General features: G+C 44.1%; 1 protein-coding gene across 2 annotated transcripts; it reads left to right on the forward strand.

Annotated features, from left to right (window-relative positions):
* The first annotated feature begins 1289 nt into the window (after nt 1–1289).
* thbs1b (thrombospondin 1b) lies at nt 1290–17393 on the forward strand. Of its 2 annotated transcripts, none has more exons than XM_080791049.1 (23): nt 1290–1499; nt 1677–1761; nt 1958–2517; nt 2998–3073; nt 3514–3597; nt 3929–4038; nt 4242–4367; nt 5319–5415; nt 6312–6485; nt 6636–6812; nt 7092–7265; nt 7392–7519; nt 7659–7811; nt 8550–8768; nt 9225–9332; nt 10125–10284; nt 10997–11115; nt 12574–12808; nt 13088–13315; nt 14076–14347; nt 14562–14659; nt 14807–14946; nt 15114–17393. In XM_080791049.1, exons 2-23 carry the CDS (start codon nt 1698–1700, stop codon nt 15119–15121), a joined length of 3510 nt encoding a protein of 1169 aa, XP_080647175.1. In that variant the 5' UTR covers nt 1290–1499; nt 1677–1697; the 3' UTR covers nt 15122–17393. The 2 variants fall into 2 exon arrangements, with proteins under 2 accessions (XP_080647175.1, XP_080647176.1); XM_080791050.1 differs by having other exon boundaries at nt 1290–1495; nt 1675–1761.
* The last annotated feature ends 705 nt before the right edge of the window (nt 17394–18098 follow it).

The raw sequence follows: 18098 nt of genomic DNA on the forward strand, positions 1-18098 counted from the left end.
AGGAGACAGAACACTTGCTTCGGAGTGAGCCCCCCTTCATCCCCCTTTTTAATAACTCTCCTGGATTAAGATAAAGAGGGGGGTATTATGAGCCTGGCAGAGGAAGAGTAGTGGAGACACAGCAGGGACACTCTGTAAAAGACATCACTGACCATCACACTTCACTACAAGATGACTTGATCCACAGACGCTGATGGAAAACCACATGGTTCCAGGTTATTGATAGTTGACTTGGATGGGTGGGTGCATGGTTAAAAAACCAAAACACCAACAAAGATACAGGCAGGAACTAAAATGTATGTAAGTGTAGCAGAGTGGCTCACAGCCTCAGCTAGATTACCTAAAAAGTCTAATATCTCCCCTGGGCTTTAGAGAATTCCCTTTGGTCTTGCGGTTAAGATGTTGGCCCAGATTTGAATCCCGAGCGTTGCATAGGCTAATAAACGATACCCATACAGTGGATGTGCTAACATATACTAAATAAAGACAACCATGGCTTTTATCACAAGACATTGATCAACACTGATCATTTGTAATAACCTATTGGATTGGCCCTATACTTCCAGGTTCAATTCAATTCAAACAACAGTTTAATAAAGATTAATAAGCATTTAATTTAATGTACATACAACTATTTCCACAGTGCAGTCAGGCAGAGGAGGTGTGCAAACAGTGCATGACAAATCCAGGTGTGCTCATTCAACAACACCTTGCACAGCCTCAGGCTCCACCAGTGAACTCACGTCGGCTCCTAGTGGACAAACCCAGTATAGCAACAGGCAACCAGAGCATCCTATACCCATGGAGAGTCCAACTCTATTTCAGCTGCATCCATCATGGGAGATAAAATGTTAAAGAAAAAGATGATCACCCTTTGACTTGAAATGAAACCATTCGAAATAGGCTATATGCTATAGCCTATTATAGCAGGCCAGACCTATCTATATTATACCACGTATAAAAGAGTGCATGTTTGTGAAAAATTAAGTGGATGTGTGGAATAGCATAAAAGTTAAAGGCTATTAAAATATCAGAGAAATGGCCCAGTGACCGGAAACCCCGGTAATAAAGTATGAGTCCAGTAATGGAATTTGGTCCCTCATCCCATCGTGGAATGTGTTTGTCTTCTCTTCTCTTCTTGTGTGCAGACGAGCGTCCTGCGCGCTGTGAGGTGCGGGCTATAGGCTCGTCCCTTTTTCTATACACATTTTGATTGGACGAGGAGACTTCTTAGGAATTTCACGAAACTATTTAAATAGCACTTTGTCCCTTCGGCTTAAACTTCGTTTTTTAGCGGCCGATTAACAACACCAAGGACAACTTACAATCAATAATATATATATTTAAAAAAAACGCTATACACATTAGGATTTAACTGCACTGAAATTTTGGACCTTTTCATTGTAACATTGTTTTCTTTTTTTTATCCTCGAGGACTATTGTTGGATTTCTATATATTTGTGGATTTTATATTTTTGTCGGCTGCTTTCGTTAAACAGGTGGGTGAGCAATACTCTATAGCCTAGTAGCCTATAATAAAGCCTACAGATAGGCTAAGTGATATAATTTATTGAATGTTTCCCAAATCCAGCCTAATTGATCACAAGTGGATTTATTTTTAATATTTGACATTGACATCAAGTGAATAATTGACAACTGTTAATTTTCTGTTATAGGCACCGACATATTGTTTGATCATGAAATTGACAGGGATATTTTTGTTATTGATGCTTTGGACCTGCGAGAGCCAAAGAGTAGCAGGTGAGTTTAGTCATGCTGTATTTCAAGCTTTGGCATTTTTTTTATGTAGAAAATTAACATTATAACTTTAACGGTGGTATGCCTAATGTTGATTAAAATAAATCACATATAGCCTACCCCTGGTTTTAAAATGTTCATCGTTCAATCAGTGCTGCTATGCCAAACAAAAGGCTGACTGCTTATCATTCATGCGCAGAGAGCCGAGATGACAATAGTGTGTTCGACTTATTTGAACGGGTGCAAGTCCCCAAGAAGAACCACGGGGTAACGATGGTGAAAGGAGACGACCCGTACAGTCCCGCCTACAAGATCCTCAACCCGGACCTGATCCCCCCGGTCCCCGAGAACGCCTTTAGGGACCTCGTAGACTCCATCCACGCCGAGAGGGGCTTCCTGCTGCTGCTCAACTTCAAGCAGTTCAAGCGGACGCGCGGAAGTCTGCTGACCGTGGAGAAGCGCGACGGCTCCGGGCCCGTGTTCGAGATCGTGTCCAACGGCAAGGCCAACACGCTGGACATCGTTTACTCCACCGAGAACAAGCAGCAGGTGGTGTCCATCGAGGACGTGGACCTGGCCACGGGCCACTGGAAGAACATCACGCTGTTCGTGCAGGAGGACCGCGCGCAGCTGTACGCGGGATGCGAGGAGGTGAACACCGCGGAGCTGGACGCGTCCATCCTGAGCATTCTCACGCTGGACACGCCGGAGACCGCGCAGCTCCGCATCGGCAAGGGAGCCGTGAAGGACCGATTTATGGTGAGAACACGAAGCTTTATCATGGCTGCACACTGCACAGTAAATCCTAAGTATTCATTGAAATCTGAGAGTGTAGCCTACAGCTATTAGTTAATAGGATATGTGTAGGCTGCTATACGGTACGGGTCAATTTGGTTCTAATTTGTAATAGCCTACCAAATAGACCCGAATATAAATGGGTAAATTAACACTATATGGGATATATGACACTGATGACTTTACTGAGTGGAAACTAAATAGGCTATAAACATGGATTGATTTATGGCTTTTGAAGTCTGATATTGTTGCGTGAGAGAGATTAAGAAATGTCGTGCGCACAGTAAAGTGTTCAGACGCGCCAGGCGCGCACATGCATCAGCGCAGTGCAGAGCCCCAATGTGATGATTTATCTGCGGTTTATATGTTGCTGTTGCGTTGTCATTTTGGGAGGGTTCGGTATTGTGCAGCTCACAAAGCTAAAGTCAGCACTGATGCTTGCAGGGGGTGCTGCAAAACGTGCGCTTTGTGTTTGGAACCACTTTGGACGCCATCCTGCGCAACAAAGGGTGCCAGAACTGTGAGTAAGCATGAGCAAAACCTCTTTTGTATTTATTCATCATTTATCCTCCTGCTTTGCCAAATCCCCTTAGTTAAGGCATGCCTGAATGTGTACAGCTTCCTCCCAAGGAAGTGTTTCAGTTTTCCTCTCATTAACTCAGTTTGCAAACATCTCATGTATGAATTCAAAGTACCATTCTCTGGGCTGCAGAACACATTACCTTAATCACTTTCATTGTGATTTAAAGGGCTGATGACACGCCCCTCGGTAGGTATTAAGATAATGTGGGTGTGTTTAATATCCTACTACACCAAGAACAATTTTCCTGTCACTCGTAATGCACTTATATTCCTTAAATGAACCTGGAGAGAGTTTGCTTGAGGCTCAGTTGAGTCAGTTTATGTGATTGTTACTGGTTGGCTTATACATTATCTTTTTGTTGTTGTGGTCTTTTTCAGCCATACCGACTGATAGCATTATCCTGGAGAATCTCAATGGCTCCTCAGCAATCAGAACAGAGTACACCGGCCATAAGACTAAAGGTAAACACCGCTGCTGAGGCTGTGCCATGTGAATTTACACACTGCTTCTAATCTAATGACAACAGTAACGTATAACTGACCACACTAAGCCCAAAAGTAAAACTTAAATGAATACTACAAATAAAATAGAACACAAGTTCTATTTTATTTTTAACACAAGTTACAACAATAAGCAAGAATGATTTACTTTTGAAGTGCACGTGTCAACCAAGCAATCACCAAGCATTGACTGTGTGTGTGTGTGTGTGTGTGTGTGTGTGTGTGTGTGTGTGTGTGTGTGTGTGTGTACTTGTGTGTGTGTGCGCGTGTGTGTGTGTGTGTGTGTGTGTAGATCTGCAGATGGTGTGTGGCTTCTCTTGTGAGGACCTGGCCAGCATGTTCAAGGAGCTGAAGGGACTGGGTGTGGTGGTCAAAGAGCTGTCCAACGATCTCCGCAAACTGGTAAAACACTGTCTGTCTGTCTGTCTGTCTGTCCTTCTGAGTTTCTCACTTTCTGTATGTATGTGTGTGTGTTTTGTAAACACTGACGACACAGAGGGCCCTGCAATGTTATATGAAGATAGGCATGCCTTCATTCCATATTCATATCTGATATCCGTCTTCCTGTCTGCCCCCCCCCCCCCCCCCCCCCCCCTAATCCCCAGACGGATGAGAACAAGTTGATAAAGAACCGCATCGGAATTCACAGCGGGGTCTGCATTCACAACGGCATTGTGCGCAAGAACAGGGATGAGTGGACCGTTGATGACTGCACTGAGTGTACTTGTCAGGTAATTCACGTGCATGCACAATTGCACACGTTGCAGCCCCTTAAATACACACGTACTGTGCAGTGTTTGCATTTGCAGACCCTTAAATACATCTGCCACTTAATATCTCCTCTATGGTCAATAATTTCTATCACTGGTGGGGATATGTTTTATCCCTGCTTCTGAATTAAGGAGAAATTGGGAAATGAAGTCTGATATATTTGAATTTTATGTTCGATAATATCAGAATTGAACCACATCAACACTAACCCCAACCCTATGTGCGCAGTGCACACACATGCACAAAAAGACAGACACATGCATTAAGTTGCAGACACTCACTCACCGCCCCCCAGCTCCTCCAGCCAGTAATTGCTTGTAGTGTGAATGTCTGGCAGCAAGCCAATGAGGGTTATTGTCGTTTCAAGTGCTAAGTGATTGTCTCATTTCTAGTGTTGCCAAGAGGGACTTGACCAGTGCCACAACAGGATTCTTGCCTATAATTAAGACTTTGGCTCAGATAAGTGGCTAGGATAGAAACGCTTAGGAGAAAAATACCTACAGTATTAATAGGTGTAGTGTAAGGTCCATTTATGTTTTCTTAGTTCCAAAGTGAAAATAACATCCATTATTAGGCTGTTGGCCTTGTTCCCACCTCCCCAGTAGGCAGGTGGATGTCCGCAGGGGTCTCCGTTTGCAGCCAAAATTCCTCCGATTCTGATACAGAGTGGATTTCTTAACGAGTTGGTTACACATGGATTAAGCCTAGTCTCTAGTTTAAAATGGTCCACTAATTGGTTTACACAGTAATCAAAGCTGTGTCGATTGAAATAGTTTCAATGTGCCTCAGTGCCATGCTGAAACAGCAACATCATCCACTCCACTATGGAGTAAACCTATGACATTGCACTGGGTAAATATCCATTATATTTGAGCATATGATCCCTGAACTTTATTTCTGTACTTCTGTAGAATTCCGCTACTGTCTGTCGCAAGATCTCCTGCCCCCTGATCCCCTGTGCCAACGCTACTGTGCCTGATGGAGAGTGTTGTCCTCGCTGTGGAACACGTAAGAACTGCACAGAAAGCATTTATCTCCTCTGTTCTACTCTGAATCTATGTAGCCATATGCAACTTATAACTGCAGATGTGAGTTGGTAGTGGTACTATATTGCTACTGTATGAATGGACCATGTAATCCAGAATTTATATATGTTTCTGAAACAGACGGGCCATTCAAATGCTGCACTATTTACTTTAAGCCATTTGTATGTTATTTACCATAAAACAAAAACTCAGTTATTTCCCTCCCTAGATGTATATGTTTCTACCACAGAGAAAACCATGTTAATTTTAGTGATGATTTAACTGCAATAACATCCCGGTAATATGTTTATGGAACATTGGCGCTTTGTGCCCTGAAACATCTTTGAATCTTCAAGTTGTAATGGCTGCAATTGGCCAAATTGGTTAAAGTGAGATGGAAAATCGGTTGGCTGTTTTTAGTGAAGCCATCTTCCACGCAAGGAGAAGTGACATGTTCCACATACCTATGTGGGCTGGGCCGCGGCGGTTCCCAAAAAAACTAAATAAACAACGAGAGCCGCATTCATCGCTACCTTGGTGCCTTGTTGAAGTCATTACATTGCCCCGGGGCCATGTTTGCAAAATGTGTTTCCTCTTTCGGAAAACGTAAGTCAGTGGGACATCCCTGTGTGTTGTGAGGACAGTGGCTCTCTCTATTTCTTCACTGGCTCTCTCAACACATTGGTCTCTGCCCTTCCTCTCAACAGTGAACCCTCTCTCTGTCCCAGAGACCCAGCTAAATACACACCATTAGCCCTCTGCTTTAAGAGCTTTTCCCTCCTCATTTAGGGCTTTCGGGGAGGAGGTGGGGGGGGGGCGTTCATTCCCTTGCTGAAATAGCTCTTTTATTGTCTCTCTCTCTCTCGTTCTCTCCGTTAGCGAGTGACTATGCAGAGGACGGCTGGTCCCCCTGGTCTGAATGGACCCATTGTTCCGTATCATGTGGGCGGGGCATCCAGCAGCGCGGGCGCTCCTGCGACCGCATCAACAACAACTGCGAGGGCACCTCTGTGCAGACCCGCGACTGCTACCTCCAGGAGTGCGACAAGCGCTGTGAGTTAAAACATGCGAACCCCACTCACATCCACGATGCAGTCACTGCCGTTACTGAATTTGACCTCACTTTGCACTAGCCCTTCCAGACCGGTCTGTTCCCTCTTGACTCCTAATCTCTGACCTTCGACCTGTTTTTGTGACCTCCAGTCAAGCAAGACGGCAGCTGGAGCCACTGGTCGCCATGGTCGTCCTGCTCGGTCACCTGCGGCGCCGGCGTCATCACCCGTATCCGCCTCTGTAACTCCCCCACCCCCCAGCTGGGAGGCAAGGACTGCGAGGGAGAGGGCCGGCAGACTGAGAAGTGCCAGAAATCTCCATGCCCCAGTAGGACCCCCTATTGATTTAATTTAACTCAGTGATGATAACTGTGTTATTTTAACTCGGAGAGTGAACAAATGGAGTCATCCATTTGTACACTCTTGGAGGTACAGACCTGTAAGAGTCCATTTGGTTTCCAACTATCAATCATTTAGCTGGGAACTCCCTGGAACCTGTTGAGAACTACTGATTTAACTTATTTACACTAGTTTATATTCCTGGGTTGCCCAACCAGCTGCATTCACATGTTCAGCATAACAAATTATCATGTCATATCTTCCTCAGTCAATGGCAACTGGGGACCATGGTCACCGTGGGATACCTGCACAGTCACCTGTGGAGGTGGGGTCCAGGCACGTAAACGTCTGTGCAATGACCCTGGTCCCAAATACGGTGGCAAAGAGTGTATTGGTGATGCCAAGGACACCCAGGTCTGCAATAAGAAAAGCTGTCCCATCGGTGAGTCAGTGTCACTGTAATCTCACTTTGTATCATTCATGAGAGTCTTAAGTAGATCTATATCTTTCCCGAGAGTCTTTGGTAGATCATATGACATTCAGGATGCATCAATATTCTTGTGTTCAGACGGGTGTCTGTCCAATCCGTGCTTTGCTGGAGCCAAGTGCACCAGCTTACCCGATGGTTCTTGGAAGTGTGGGAAGTGTCCGGCCGGCTATACCGGCAATGGCATCAAATGCAAGGACATTGATGAGGTGAGATTTATTACACTTACAATTATTTGTTAGTGTAACTGTAAGTGTATTTGTCCCCCTTCGTTATTTATTTATTTATTTATTCATCCATCTATCACTTTGTGACAATGCAATCTATGGTTTCTAAACACAAAAACAGTGCAAAGAGGTCCCTGACGCTTGCTTTGAGTTCAATGGTGTTCACCGCTGTGAGAACACCATCCCTGGTTACAACTGCCTGCCCTGCCCGCCACGTTACTCTGGATCCCAGCCCTTCAGCAAGGGAGTAGAGGAAGCTGCTGCTAAGAAACAGGCATGTACTCGTCCGTCTGTCTGTCTGTCTGTCTGTCTGTCTGGTCTATGGAGCCGTCTGTCCATCAATTAAATTGATTAGTCTGATCAACCACTTAAGTCCTATTATACAGGCAAAAATAGCTTATTTAAAAAATAAGAATCGTTCAATTAACGTACTGAAGGTAAAAGTAATTGTGATGCTAATTTGACATACAAAAACTAATAGAATACGCACATCACTTAGTAGAGGTGCTGGGCTCAAAAGAAAAAGAGAAAAGAACCATCTCATCTGCTCCAAAAGCTATATACTTAACTTTACTGACGACGTTTCGAGCGAAGGCTCTTCATCTGGTCAAACTCGAGATGTGAGTGATCCACCCATTTAAATAGACACCCACGGGTCACGTTACTAGTCAGTGGGTGGAACCAACACAACATGGTTATCAAATCAACTAATCAAATATCACTATATACAGTGTTTCACATTTTACAAATCCACAACAGTGGAAAAAGCATAAATGGACATCATGATTAATAGAATCTATATAAAATAATGATTCACATAATCAGGTATTATTACTTATAATACATTTGAACTCACATCGCCCAAGCCTATAGTTTATGCAATGGTGGACAGATATAAACCTGACATAGTGCCCAACACACTCCTTCATTTTGATCGGGTACTTCTCGGAGCCGAGAACAGAATGCTCTGGACCTGAACCCTCCGTGAACAATCCTTCACCTCATCTTCCAGGTGTGTACGCCCCGCAACCCATGCCTGGACGGAAGCCACGACTGCAACAAGAACGCCCGCTGTAACTACCTGGGGCACTTCGCTGACCCAATGTTCCGCTGCGAGTGCAAGCCTGGCTATGCCGGGAATGGACACATCTGTGGGGAAGACACTGACCTGGACGGATGGCCTAACGCGGACCTGGTGTGTGTGGAGAACGCCACCTACCACTGCAAGAAGGTAGCTTACCAATGGTGAATTTACTCAAGTATCGTACTTCAGTACAATGTTGAGGTACCTTTACTTTACTTGTGTGTTTCGACTTTTCGATACTTTAAACGTAAATGCCACTACATCTCAGAGGCAAATATTGCACTTTTTACTCCACTACAATTATTAGATAGTTGCAAGAATTCAAGGTAGATATTGTAGTTATAGTGGCAGTGGTCTAAAGTACCGTAACTATGTAGTTAGGGTTATGGCGAGGTTTTCGCACCAGAGCATTTTAGGTCTGAGTTAAGTCTAGGAGAGTCAGACAGAGACAGACTTTGTTTTACTTAAGGTTCAGCCAGCAGGCCAAAGCTGTCATTGAGGGTTAATGGTTCAATGCGCTTTACAGAATATAAATGATATATGTCTGTTATAATGTCTGACTGTGACACGTTACATCTAACCTGGTGTTTTCCTCTACTCCAGGACAACTGCCCCAACCTCCCCAACTCAGGTCAGGAAGACTATGACAAGGACGGCATTGGAGACGCTTGTGATGATGACGATGACAACGATGGCATCCCTGATGACAGGGTAAGCAGCTATTGAATAGTGATGATAAAGGTTGGGCTTAGTTATTGTGTGTGTGTGTGTGTGTGTGTGTGTGTGCGTGTGCGTGTGCGTGTGCGTGTGTGTGTGTGTGTGTGTGTGCGTGTGCGTGTGCGTGTGCGTGTGCGTGTGTGTGTGTGTGTGTGTTTTCCTAGCGGGTAATAAGCCAGGAATTTCATTTCATATATTCATCATTCATGACATGTCACATAAAAGTGTGTGTGTGTGTGTGTGTGTGTGTGGGGGGGGGGGGGGGGTGATGCAGCAGGAAAGTGAATGTTTCTCCCTTGGTCTGAGCCAAACCTCAAATTCCAGCACAGAGGTAAAACTCTGAAGGAGCCACAGTGTGTCCTGCTAATCCAACCGTTAGATTTGGGCCCTGGGGGTGGTTTGTGTGAGGGGATTGGGGGACTAAATATGAAGCAACCCTTTCATCGCCATTCTCCCCCTCCCAGCTGTAAATTTAGAGCTACAGCGAGTGACGCGCACCGAATCAGAACATTTGCATCTGGTGTGATTCCAACCACATGAACCACTGCGGCCCTATTCTGAGGCGTACATTCGGCAGAAATAGCCATTCTACAAGCTTGCAACGTATCAGACCAAGTACAGAGTTGAGTTTGAAAGTATATAGAGGGTTTTAGATGTTAGGGGCCAGAAAGTGTGAAAGTGCACGTCCGTTCTCTCCATCAGCCATCTGCCTCGTTCCCCGTCACTGTCCAAACAAAACGACTTAACCTCGCTATCGCTTATATCACCTGTGTCCCTCCAAAACAGGACAACTGCCCGTTCATCTACAACCCCCGACAGTACGACTACGACCGTGACGATGTGGGCGACCGCTGCGACAACTGCCCCTACAACAGCAACCCCGATCAGACAGACACGGACAACAACGGAGAGGGAGACGCCTGCGCTGTGGACATTGATGGAGACGGTGAGGATGATGTCTGTCTGTTGGCAAGGTTGATTTGCTGGGAGCCGGGAGGGGGGGGGGGGGGGGGGGGGGGTTCATGCCTCTGCTTTTGATACATTTTATGTTATCTCCCTGCTTCTGGTCAGACTGGATTAATTACATGTATTTCCGTTTCCGTATTTATTAATCACAAATTGCTGGTTGATGGTTATTTTTGCTATTTGTATATAGAGCTTAAGTGTTATTTATTTTGTACAAATCACTCTCTGTTGGAACCAGTGTTGTAACAATGTATAACACCAAAAGATTTTCAAAAGCTGAATAACTTTTTCCGTATGACCTACTTTATCTACTTTACCTACAGTAGTAGATACCTAGTCAAATCAGACATAGAAAATAATTGCTGCATATCATTCGATCTGACTCTGGAACTAATATGAGTAAAAAAACCAAAAACTTAATCTAAAATATATTACAAACTGAGACAGAAATACAGTATGTGGCAGTGGCCATCTGAGAATGGGAAGGTTCCCGGATTGGCCATAACTGCTTCCGATGAGCAGGTGGTGCCTTGCATGGTTGCTTTTGTTGTCAGTGTGTGAATGGGTGACTGTTACGCTTTGTAAATCACACTGAAAACCTCACAAAATAATTATATAAACATTGAAGCTATAATAATAGTGGGTGGAACCACTGTGTCTGTTTTAACATAAATGCTATATTTATCCGTCAGGCATTCTGAATGAAAAGGACAACTGTCCATATGTGTACAACATTGACCAGAGGGACACAGACCTGGACGGGGTTGGAGATATGTGTGATAACTGCCCCCTGGAACATAATCCTGACCAGGTGTGTACACACACACACACACACAGGCTCACACACACACACACACACACAAACACACACACACACACACACACACAGTTCTGTTTCATTCCAGTTCACCCGCCGACTACAATCCCTCTGCCTTTCTCTATAGCTCAGCATCTCTCTCTTTTTCAGCTGAAAGGGAGCCTTAAGCCCGATTCATACTTCGTCGTATGACAGCGCAGCAAAAATAGCCGACCCACAAGCTCACAACACGTCACATCTGCAACACTTTGTGAGCTTGTAGGTCTGGTATTTTTTCCGTGCGACAGAGCATAAATTAAGCAAGCCGTCTAGGCTTTAGCGTGCTACGTGGAAGGGGGGCGCAAATCCCATGCGAAGCCCAAGGGCACATCAGTTCAATAAGGCGTGCTAGGGGCCGGGGGACCTTGTCAATGGCCCAATGACGTTAGTTGATGTTGCCAGAGTGCATAATCTGACAAAAGAATAAAATGTCCACCACATGAATATGGTAAATTGCTGTGGAAAATGATGACCGTGTGCTGTGTGCATGTTCCATCAGCAAACTATGGCCTGGCCCAGTCCACCTGTGCCATGGTACACTGAAGAGTAGGAATGCTGGAACAGTAGACCTCTGTAGTGGGTGTAGTTTCCACACATTTTCAAAGGGTTTTGTTCTTTTAAAAGTACATGTGTGAAATATCTTGTCCAAATGTTTTGGCCCTTTAAAGACAATGCCCCTCGCAACACCCTCATTTCTTCCCTCCATCACTTAACCCCAGCTGCATGACACCGTGTGTGTGTGTGTGTGTGTGTGTGTGTGTGTGTGTGTGTGTGTGTGTGTGTGTGTGTGTGTAGTTCTGCTTACTACAAGTATGCAGAGCAGGGAGTCGTGTGGTGGGAATCGTGTGGTGGTGTCAACAGATGCAACATACTTTGGAAAAACTGTCAGCTTTAGAAAAGAGAAATAATTGGAAGGCCTAAGAACTGACCCAAAATGAAAGCAGGAAGAGGAGAGGAGTTGAAAGAGAACAGCATGTTGAAAATCACAGCGGTGTAATGAACTGTGAAATTTAATCACATGAATCCTACCATCCTTATTCAGGGGGAACAATTGCAGAAAAGTGTGAAGTCAAGTGAGGGCACCTCGTAATGTTTGTTAAAGGTGCTGTAAAAAATACATTTAAAAGTCCATAGACTTGGCTGACGTGACTTCACGTTTAGTGCTCTAAACAAACATTAAAAGTCCATAAACTTGGCTGCCATATGACATCACTTCAAAAGCCAGACGTTGCTCAAAAAGCATCTGTGACATAATTAATCTCAAGGAGGAAAAAAAAGAGCAGGGAAATACAGAGCCGACCCCAGATTGACTAATAGTTCACTAAGCATAATAAGAGTACTAAGAGAGTTGGAGTGGTTAATCACCAATGCCAAAGTAACTAACTGATCTCTCCTCTACTCCCATCATCTCAGGTGGATTCAGACGACGACCGCGTGGGAGACAAGTGTGACAGCAACCAGGACATCGACGAGGACGGACACCAGAACAACCTGGACAACTGCCCCTACATCCCCAACGCCAACCAGGCTGACCACGACAAGGACGGCAAGGGAGACGCTTGTGACCACGATGACGATAACGACGGCATCCCCGATGACAAGGACAACTGCAGGCTCGCCCACAACCCTGACCAGCTGGACTCCGATGGTGAGTTGGAGTTAAGCTATTGTTGACCGACGAGACTCAGCAGGAGACGCCACTGGTCAACAAATCATTGGAATGCGACAAAAACATCAAGTGAAGGCTTCATGGGGTGTGTAATTGATAGAAAATGTCGTTTTTTGGGTGAACTACTCCTTTAAGTATATTAAGTATTTATGTTTAGTACATCGATTAGAGTAAATTGGACACCTCCTCAACGCTTAGGATAACAGCGCAGAGAATATATTGAATGAATATACTACTGTAATTATGTAACTTTTACAGGTGACGGCCGTGGAGATGCTTGCAAAGATGACTTCGACCAAGACAACGTGCCAGACATCTACGACGTGTGTCCGGAGAACTACGACATCAGCGAGACAGACTTCCGCAAGTTCCAGATGGTACCGCTGGACCCCAAAGGCACCTCCCAAATCGACCCCAACTGGGTGGTTCGCCACCAGGGCAAAGAGCTGGTCCAGACTGTCAACTGTGACCCTGGCATCGCCGTTGGTAAGGCCGATTCTACACAACCTTTTCATGTCAAGCACCACTGAAATTATATGTATTTGACCGCAGATCCCCATCTCATAATATTAATTGCACAAAATGTTCACAATTTTTCAAAAATAGCAGACAGACAAGCTCATAGCGTGCCACTTTGTGCCACACTATGAGCTTGTCAAAGTATAAAATAATAGTTAAAGTGGTTAAAATCTAAAAGACACAGATGCATTCCCAGTTTTAGTCAGTGGATAAACTGAGCGATTGATTCTCCAATCAATATATCATTACTTTGCATTATACAGTCAACATTCCCTAATCAGACGATACTAGTGTATTACAATTTACACCAATTCACCCAAAACAAGTTGACTGACAAATCATGAACACATTCAGAAAGGATGCAAAAAGTAGCACATATGACGTCCATTTCAGGGTATAACTGCCAACTGGTATAACTAGCTCTCAATTATGACGTAATAAAGATGTGGATTAAAGGACCCAATGCCAGGGTGTAATTGGTTTTCGATGGTGACGTAATGACGATATGTTTTAGTGTCGGGAGGATTAAAGGTAATGGCCCTATGGTATGTAATCTGACATCACTGCCATATCAAGCACAAGTAGTCATTACGTCATACGCTGGCACAGCGCATACACATCAAACGGCGACATACGCATCTGTTTGAAGCACTGTACGAAAACTATTACTTAAGTAATGAAACAAAACAGTGTCATTTTCTCACCACTGTTGGTTCTCTCTCACCAGGTTACGACGAGTTCAACGCAGTGGACTTCAGTGGCACCTTTTTCATCAACACTGAGCGAGACGACGACTACGCTGGCTTTGTGTTCGGCTACCAGTCCAGCTCTAGGTTCTACGTGGTCATGTGGAAGCAGATCACTCAGACCTACTGGTCCAACAAGCCCACCAAGGCACAGGGTTACTCGGGCCTGTCCATCAAGGTGGTAAACTCCACTACTGGCCCAGGAGAGCACCTCAGGAATGCTCTGTGGCACACAGGCAATACCCCAGGACAGGTAAGACATGGCGTCAGTCGTCAGATGGGTGGAACGGGTAATCTGGCACGGGTACAACGGGTATTGCATAGCCGGGTGGGGCATGGATCTCGAACTTATGTGCTCTACAGTCGGGCACCAGTCTATAAACTATATATATATATATATATATTTTTTTTTTCTTCTTCTGATTCACAGTGTGATGGTGTTCTGTTTTTGTTGTCTACTTTCTTAGGTGCGCACTCTCTGGCACGACCCGAAGAATGTTGGATGGAAAGACTTCACCGCCTACAGATGGCACCTAATCCACAGACCGAGAACTGGACATATTAGGTGAGCTAGAGGCTAGCGCTGGTCCCATGTAGTTGGGGGAAACAAAGATTATGAGAGATCCGAAAGATTTCTTCAAACTGCATTATTCAAGTCGTTATGTGATTCCGTGTAATTTCACACAACATGTAATGTGCTTTACTTCTACAGAGTTGTGATGTATGAGGGTAAGAAGATCATGGCAGACACTGGTAGCATCTATGACAAGACATACGCCGGTGGGCGACTAGGCCTTTTTGTCTTCTCACAAGAAATGGTATACTTCTCTGACCTCAAGTATGAATGCAGAGGTAAGGATTATAGGTTTATATTGATATTGTGCTACATTTATCATGTATAATTTGGTGAACAAAAACAACATGCTCATTATACTGGACATTAAATACTCAATAAAATGGCAATCAAATAGATCATGATTAAAAAAATACTTTTACTAATAATATTTTTTTCTTCACAGATGCATAAACGCGCTGCACAGGAAGCTCTGAGGAATGCACCTTTCTGTATAAAGTATGAACTCGAGGTATTCCAATGTAAAGGCCAGGGACCGATTTATCTCCGTAACTCTTTCTTCTGCGAGCACGCACACACACACGGATGGAGCTAATGGGCACGTGTGGTCAGCCTCAGGGTAACTTGAAGCTGGTTGGAGTGCAGCACCAACCGGCTGACTGCCAGTTGAGGATCAGAGCCCCCCCCCCCCCCCCTCACCTGCCACCCTTCTCCCTGACCCTGCCATCTACAGAGAGAAGGGGAAGCTAGGGAAACAAATGGACCTTATTGCCCTGTTGCTTTGCACGAGCAGGGAGACCCAACATCTCTGTCCCCAAGCAGGGAGACCCAACACCTCTGTCCCCGAGCAGGGAGACCCAACACCTCTGTCCCCATGCAGCTCTCCTCACTCTGAAAGACCTCGTTCATCGCTGCACGGGAGCAGCTCCCCATAGAGGACTATGCACTTGCAAGCCTTTACATCTCTCTCTCTCTCTCTCTCTCTCTCTCTCTCTCTCTGTGGAACTCAGTGCCTCTCTTCCTTCCTCTCTTCCCATCATAACCTCTCTCTCTCTCCTTCAGAACTCAGTGCCTCTCTCTCTCTCTCTCTGTCTCTCCTCAGTGCCTCTCTCTGTCGCTCCTCTGTGCCTCTCTTACTCTCTGGATGGACGTCCCAAAGAAAAGACTGGTGAATTGATTCCTTTCGCTTTAAAAATCTACCAGGATGTAGATTCCAGAATGACGCAGCACTGAGGCGTCGGAGGATGAAGAAAGCAATAAGACATTTGTTTAGGTAGATTCCAGAATGACGCAGCACTGAGGCGTCGGAGGATGAAGAAAGCAATAAGACATTTGTTTATTTCTTTCTGTCACAGACACTTTTTTTCCTTTTTTTAAGAACCCATTAGGAGTGAGCAAGAATTGGAGGGAACATTATGTTGCGTATGTTTGTGAGTATGTGTGTATGTGGAAGAATGGTTATAAATGTAACATGAAACCTGCTTGCTTTGACCCATCAGGGCAAGAATAGATAGAGAAGAGTTTGCGGAGAATTATTAAAGTAACATGGAAATTTGCTTTTAAGTGTTTTTTAAAACATACCGGGCTTTCATTATCACTGGCTTTGTGGCAGATATTAGAATGATCTATGTTGGTTGACTGAACAGTATTCTCAGGGTGAGATGGAAATAACCATCTTAGCATATCAAACAAAGAAAAAACATGGCGGTACCATGCAAATGTTTAACAAGACAGACATGGAGCCGGTTATATTGAGGCCTCTGAAACACTCCCCCCGACTCAGACATCAAATAAGGGGAATCTCCCTCAGCTCATGAGGCTTTGAATTTGAAAATATGTAAATAAATGTAATTTATTAACTCTTGCCTACAATGTAGGCAGCAAAATAAATTTGAATACTTAATTAAAAAAAAGTGAGACTCCCCCAAAACCTCATGTTGAACAGTGACCCAAATTCAGGTACAGTCAGCCATAATGGTGTCATAAATAAGAAGCACGCTCTGGACAATGTCTACCGTTATCATATCATTCTCTACAAATTAGGTGATTCTTAAGGTAGGTCTACTTAGTGTAATACGTATGTGACCTGTGTGCCTTTTCTTCAGAGAGAGATAAAAAACAAAGGATACTTATGATGTACAAATATTACCTCATTGCTGTTATATAATTCGATCAAACAAAACAAAAAGTACTTTTATTCATTAGCTTTCAAAATGATTGACATCTTACTGCTACTGTAACATGAGCTGTAAATAGTATTATGATTCTTTTAAAACCCCCACTTCCTACCCCATGACCCACCCCAGTGGAAAATACAATGGGAGAGTTTTTTACAGTATATATATAAATGATTTGTGCTATATTATGTATGTCCAATGCTCTTTTTCGCAGATAAATTATTGTTCTGTTTTGTCCTTGCTGTGTTGTGAGAGGTTGATTTGTGTGTATGAGTGTGTAGATAAATGCTATTTAAATAATTTATCGGGATCCGTCGCCAAATTAAGGGGGCGTGTCCATCTGTATAAACGGTTTGCACACTGACGTGAGGATGTTCTGTTCTTTATCGTTTTTACGTTTTTGTTATTGTGTATCATTGTCACCATTATTTTTGTACAATTAGTGTTGCTTGTTTGTAAACATTTTGTACAATGCAAAATGCTGTTTTTATCCATAGCAATTATTTTGTTACGTACTTCCAGAACAATAAATAGTTCTTAAAAGTCAATGCTTGCGCACATTTTACATCTTCAAATGGATAAGATTGTAATACTTTGACTGGCTAGTAAGTTATAGTTTATCCATCCGAGTTGTCAAGGGACATTTTTCTTATGAGGAAAACTTGGCAATGAAACTATAGATGAATCCACGGAGGGGTGCCCTGGGCGCGGCCATAGCTGCGGTGTACCATTAAGTGCTGCGTTACACCGCAGCACTGATTAGCTACACCTGGCCTACAGGGCACTGCTCCGTGGATTAGTCTATAGACATTAGACAACAGCATCATATTGATTAGCTACAGATGTGCTGATGCAAGCATGTCTTGCATTAAAATCCCTAAGTGATAGCTGACTTTTACACCACACTCTTCTTGCAGCTGACATGTGCAGTATGAACGTATAATAACTAAGTTAACCACTTTTAACCTGATGTCCCTATTTTTGGCATGTCATTATAGGCTAAACATTTGACATTTATTTATTTTTTATTTCACCCCCAAAAACTCCGATCTACAAGCTCACAACATGGCACGATGGGACACATCGTGAGCTTGCAGATACGCTATTTCCACTGCATGAAATATGGCATACCGGTAAGTGGTTAAAATTCGTCTGACAGGTTAGAGATACAAATGGGGGAAATGCATACAGGCCGTGACCACTGCTAAAGGCACACATGGCCTGTGATGTGGGCCACGTGAGGAATGTGGCAC

Source organism: Protomyctophum bolini, assembly GCF_963924005.1.
Source record: "Protomyctophum bolini genome assembly, chromosome: 19".
NCBI lineage: Eukaryota > Metazoa > Chordata > Actinopteri > Myctophiformes > Myctophidae > Protomyctophum > Protomyctophum bolini.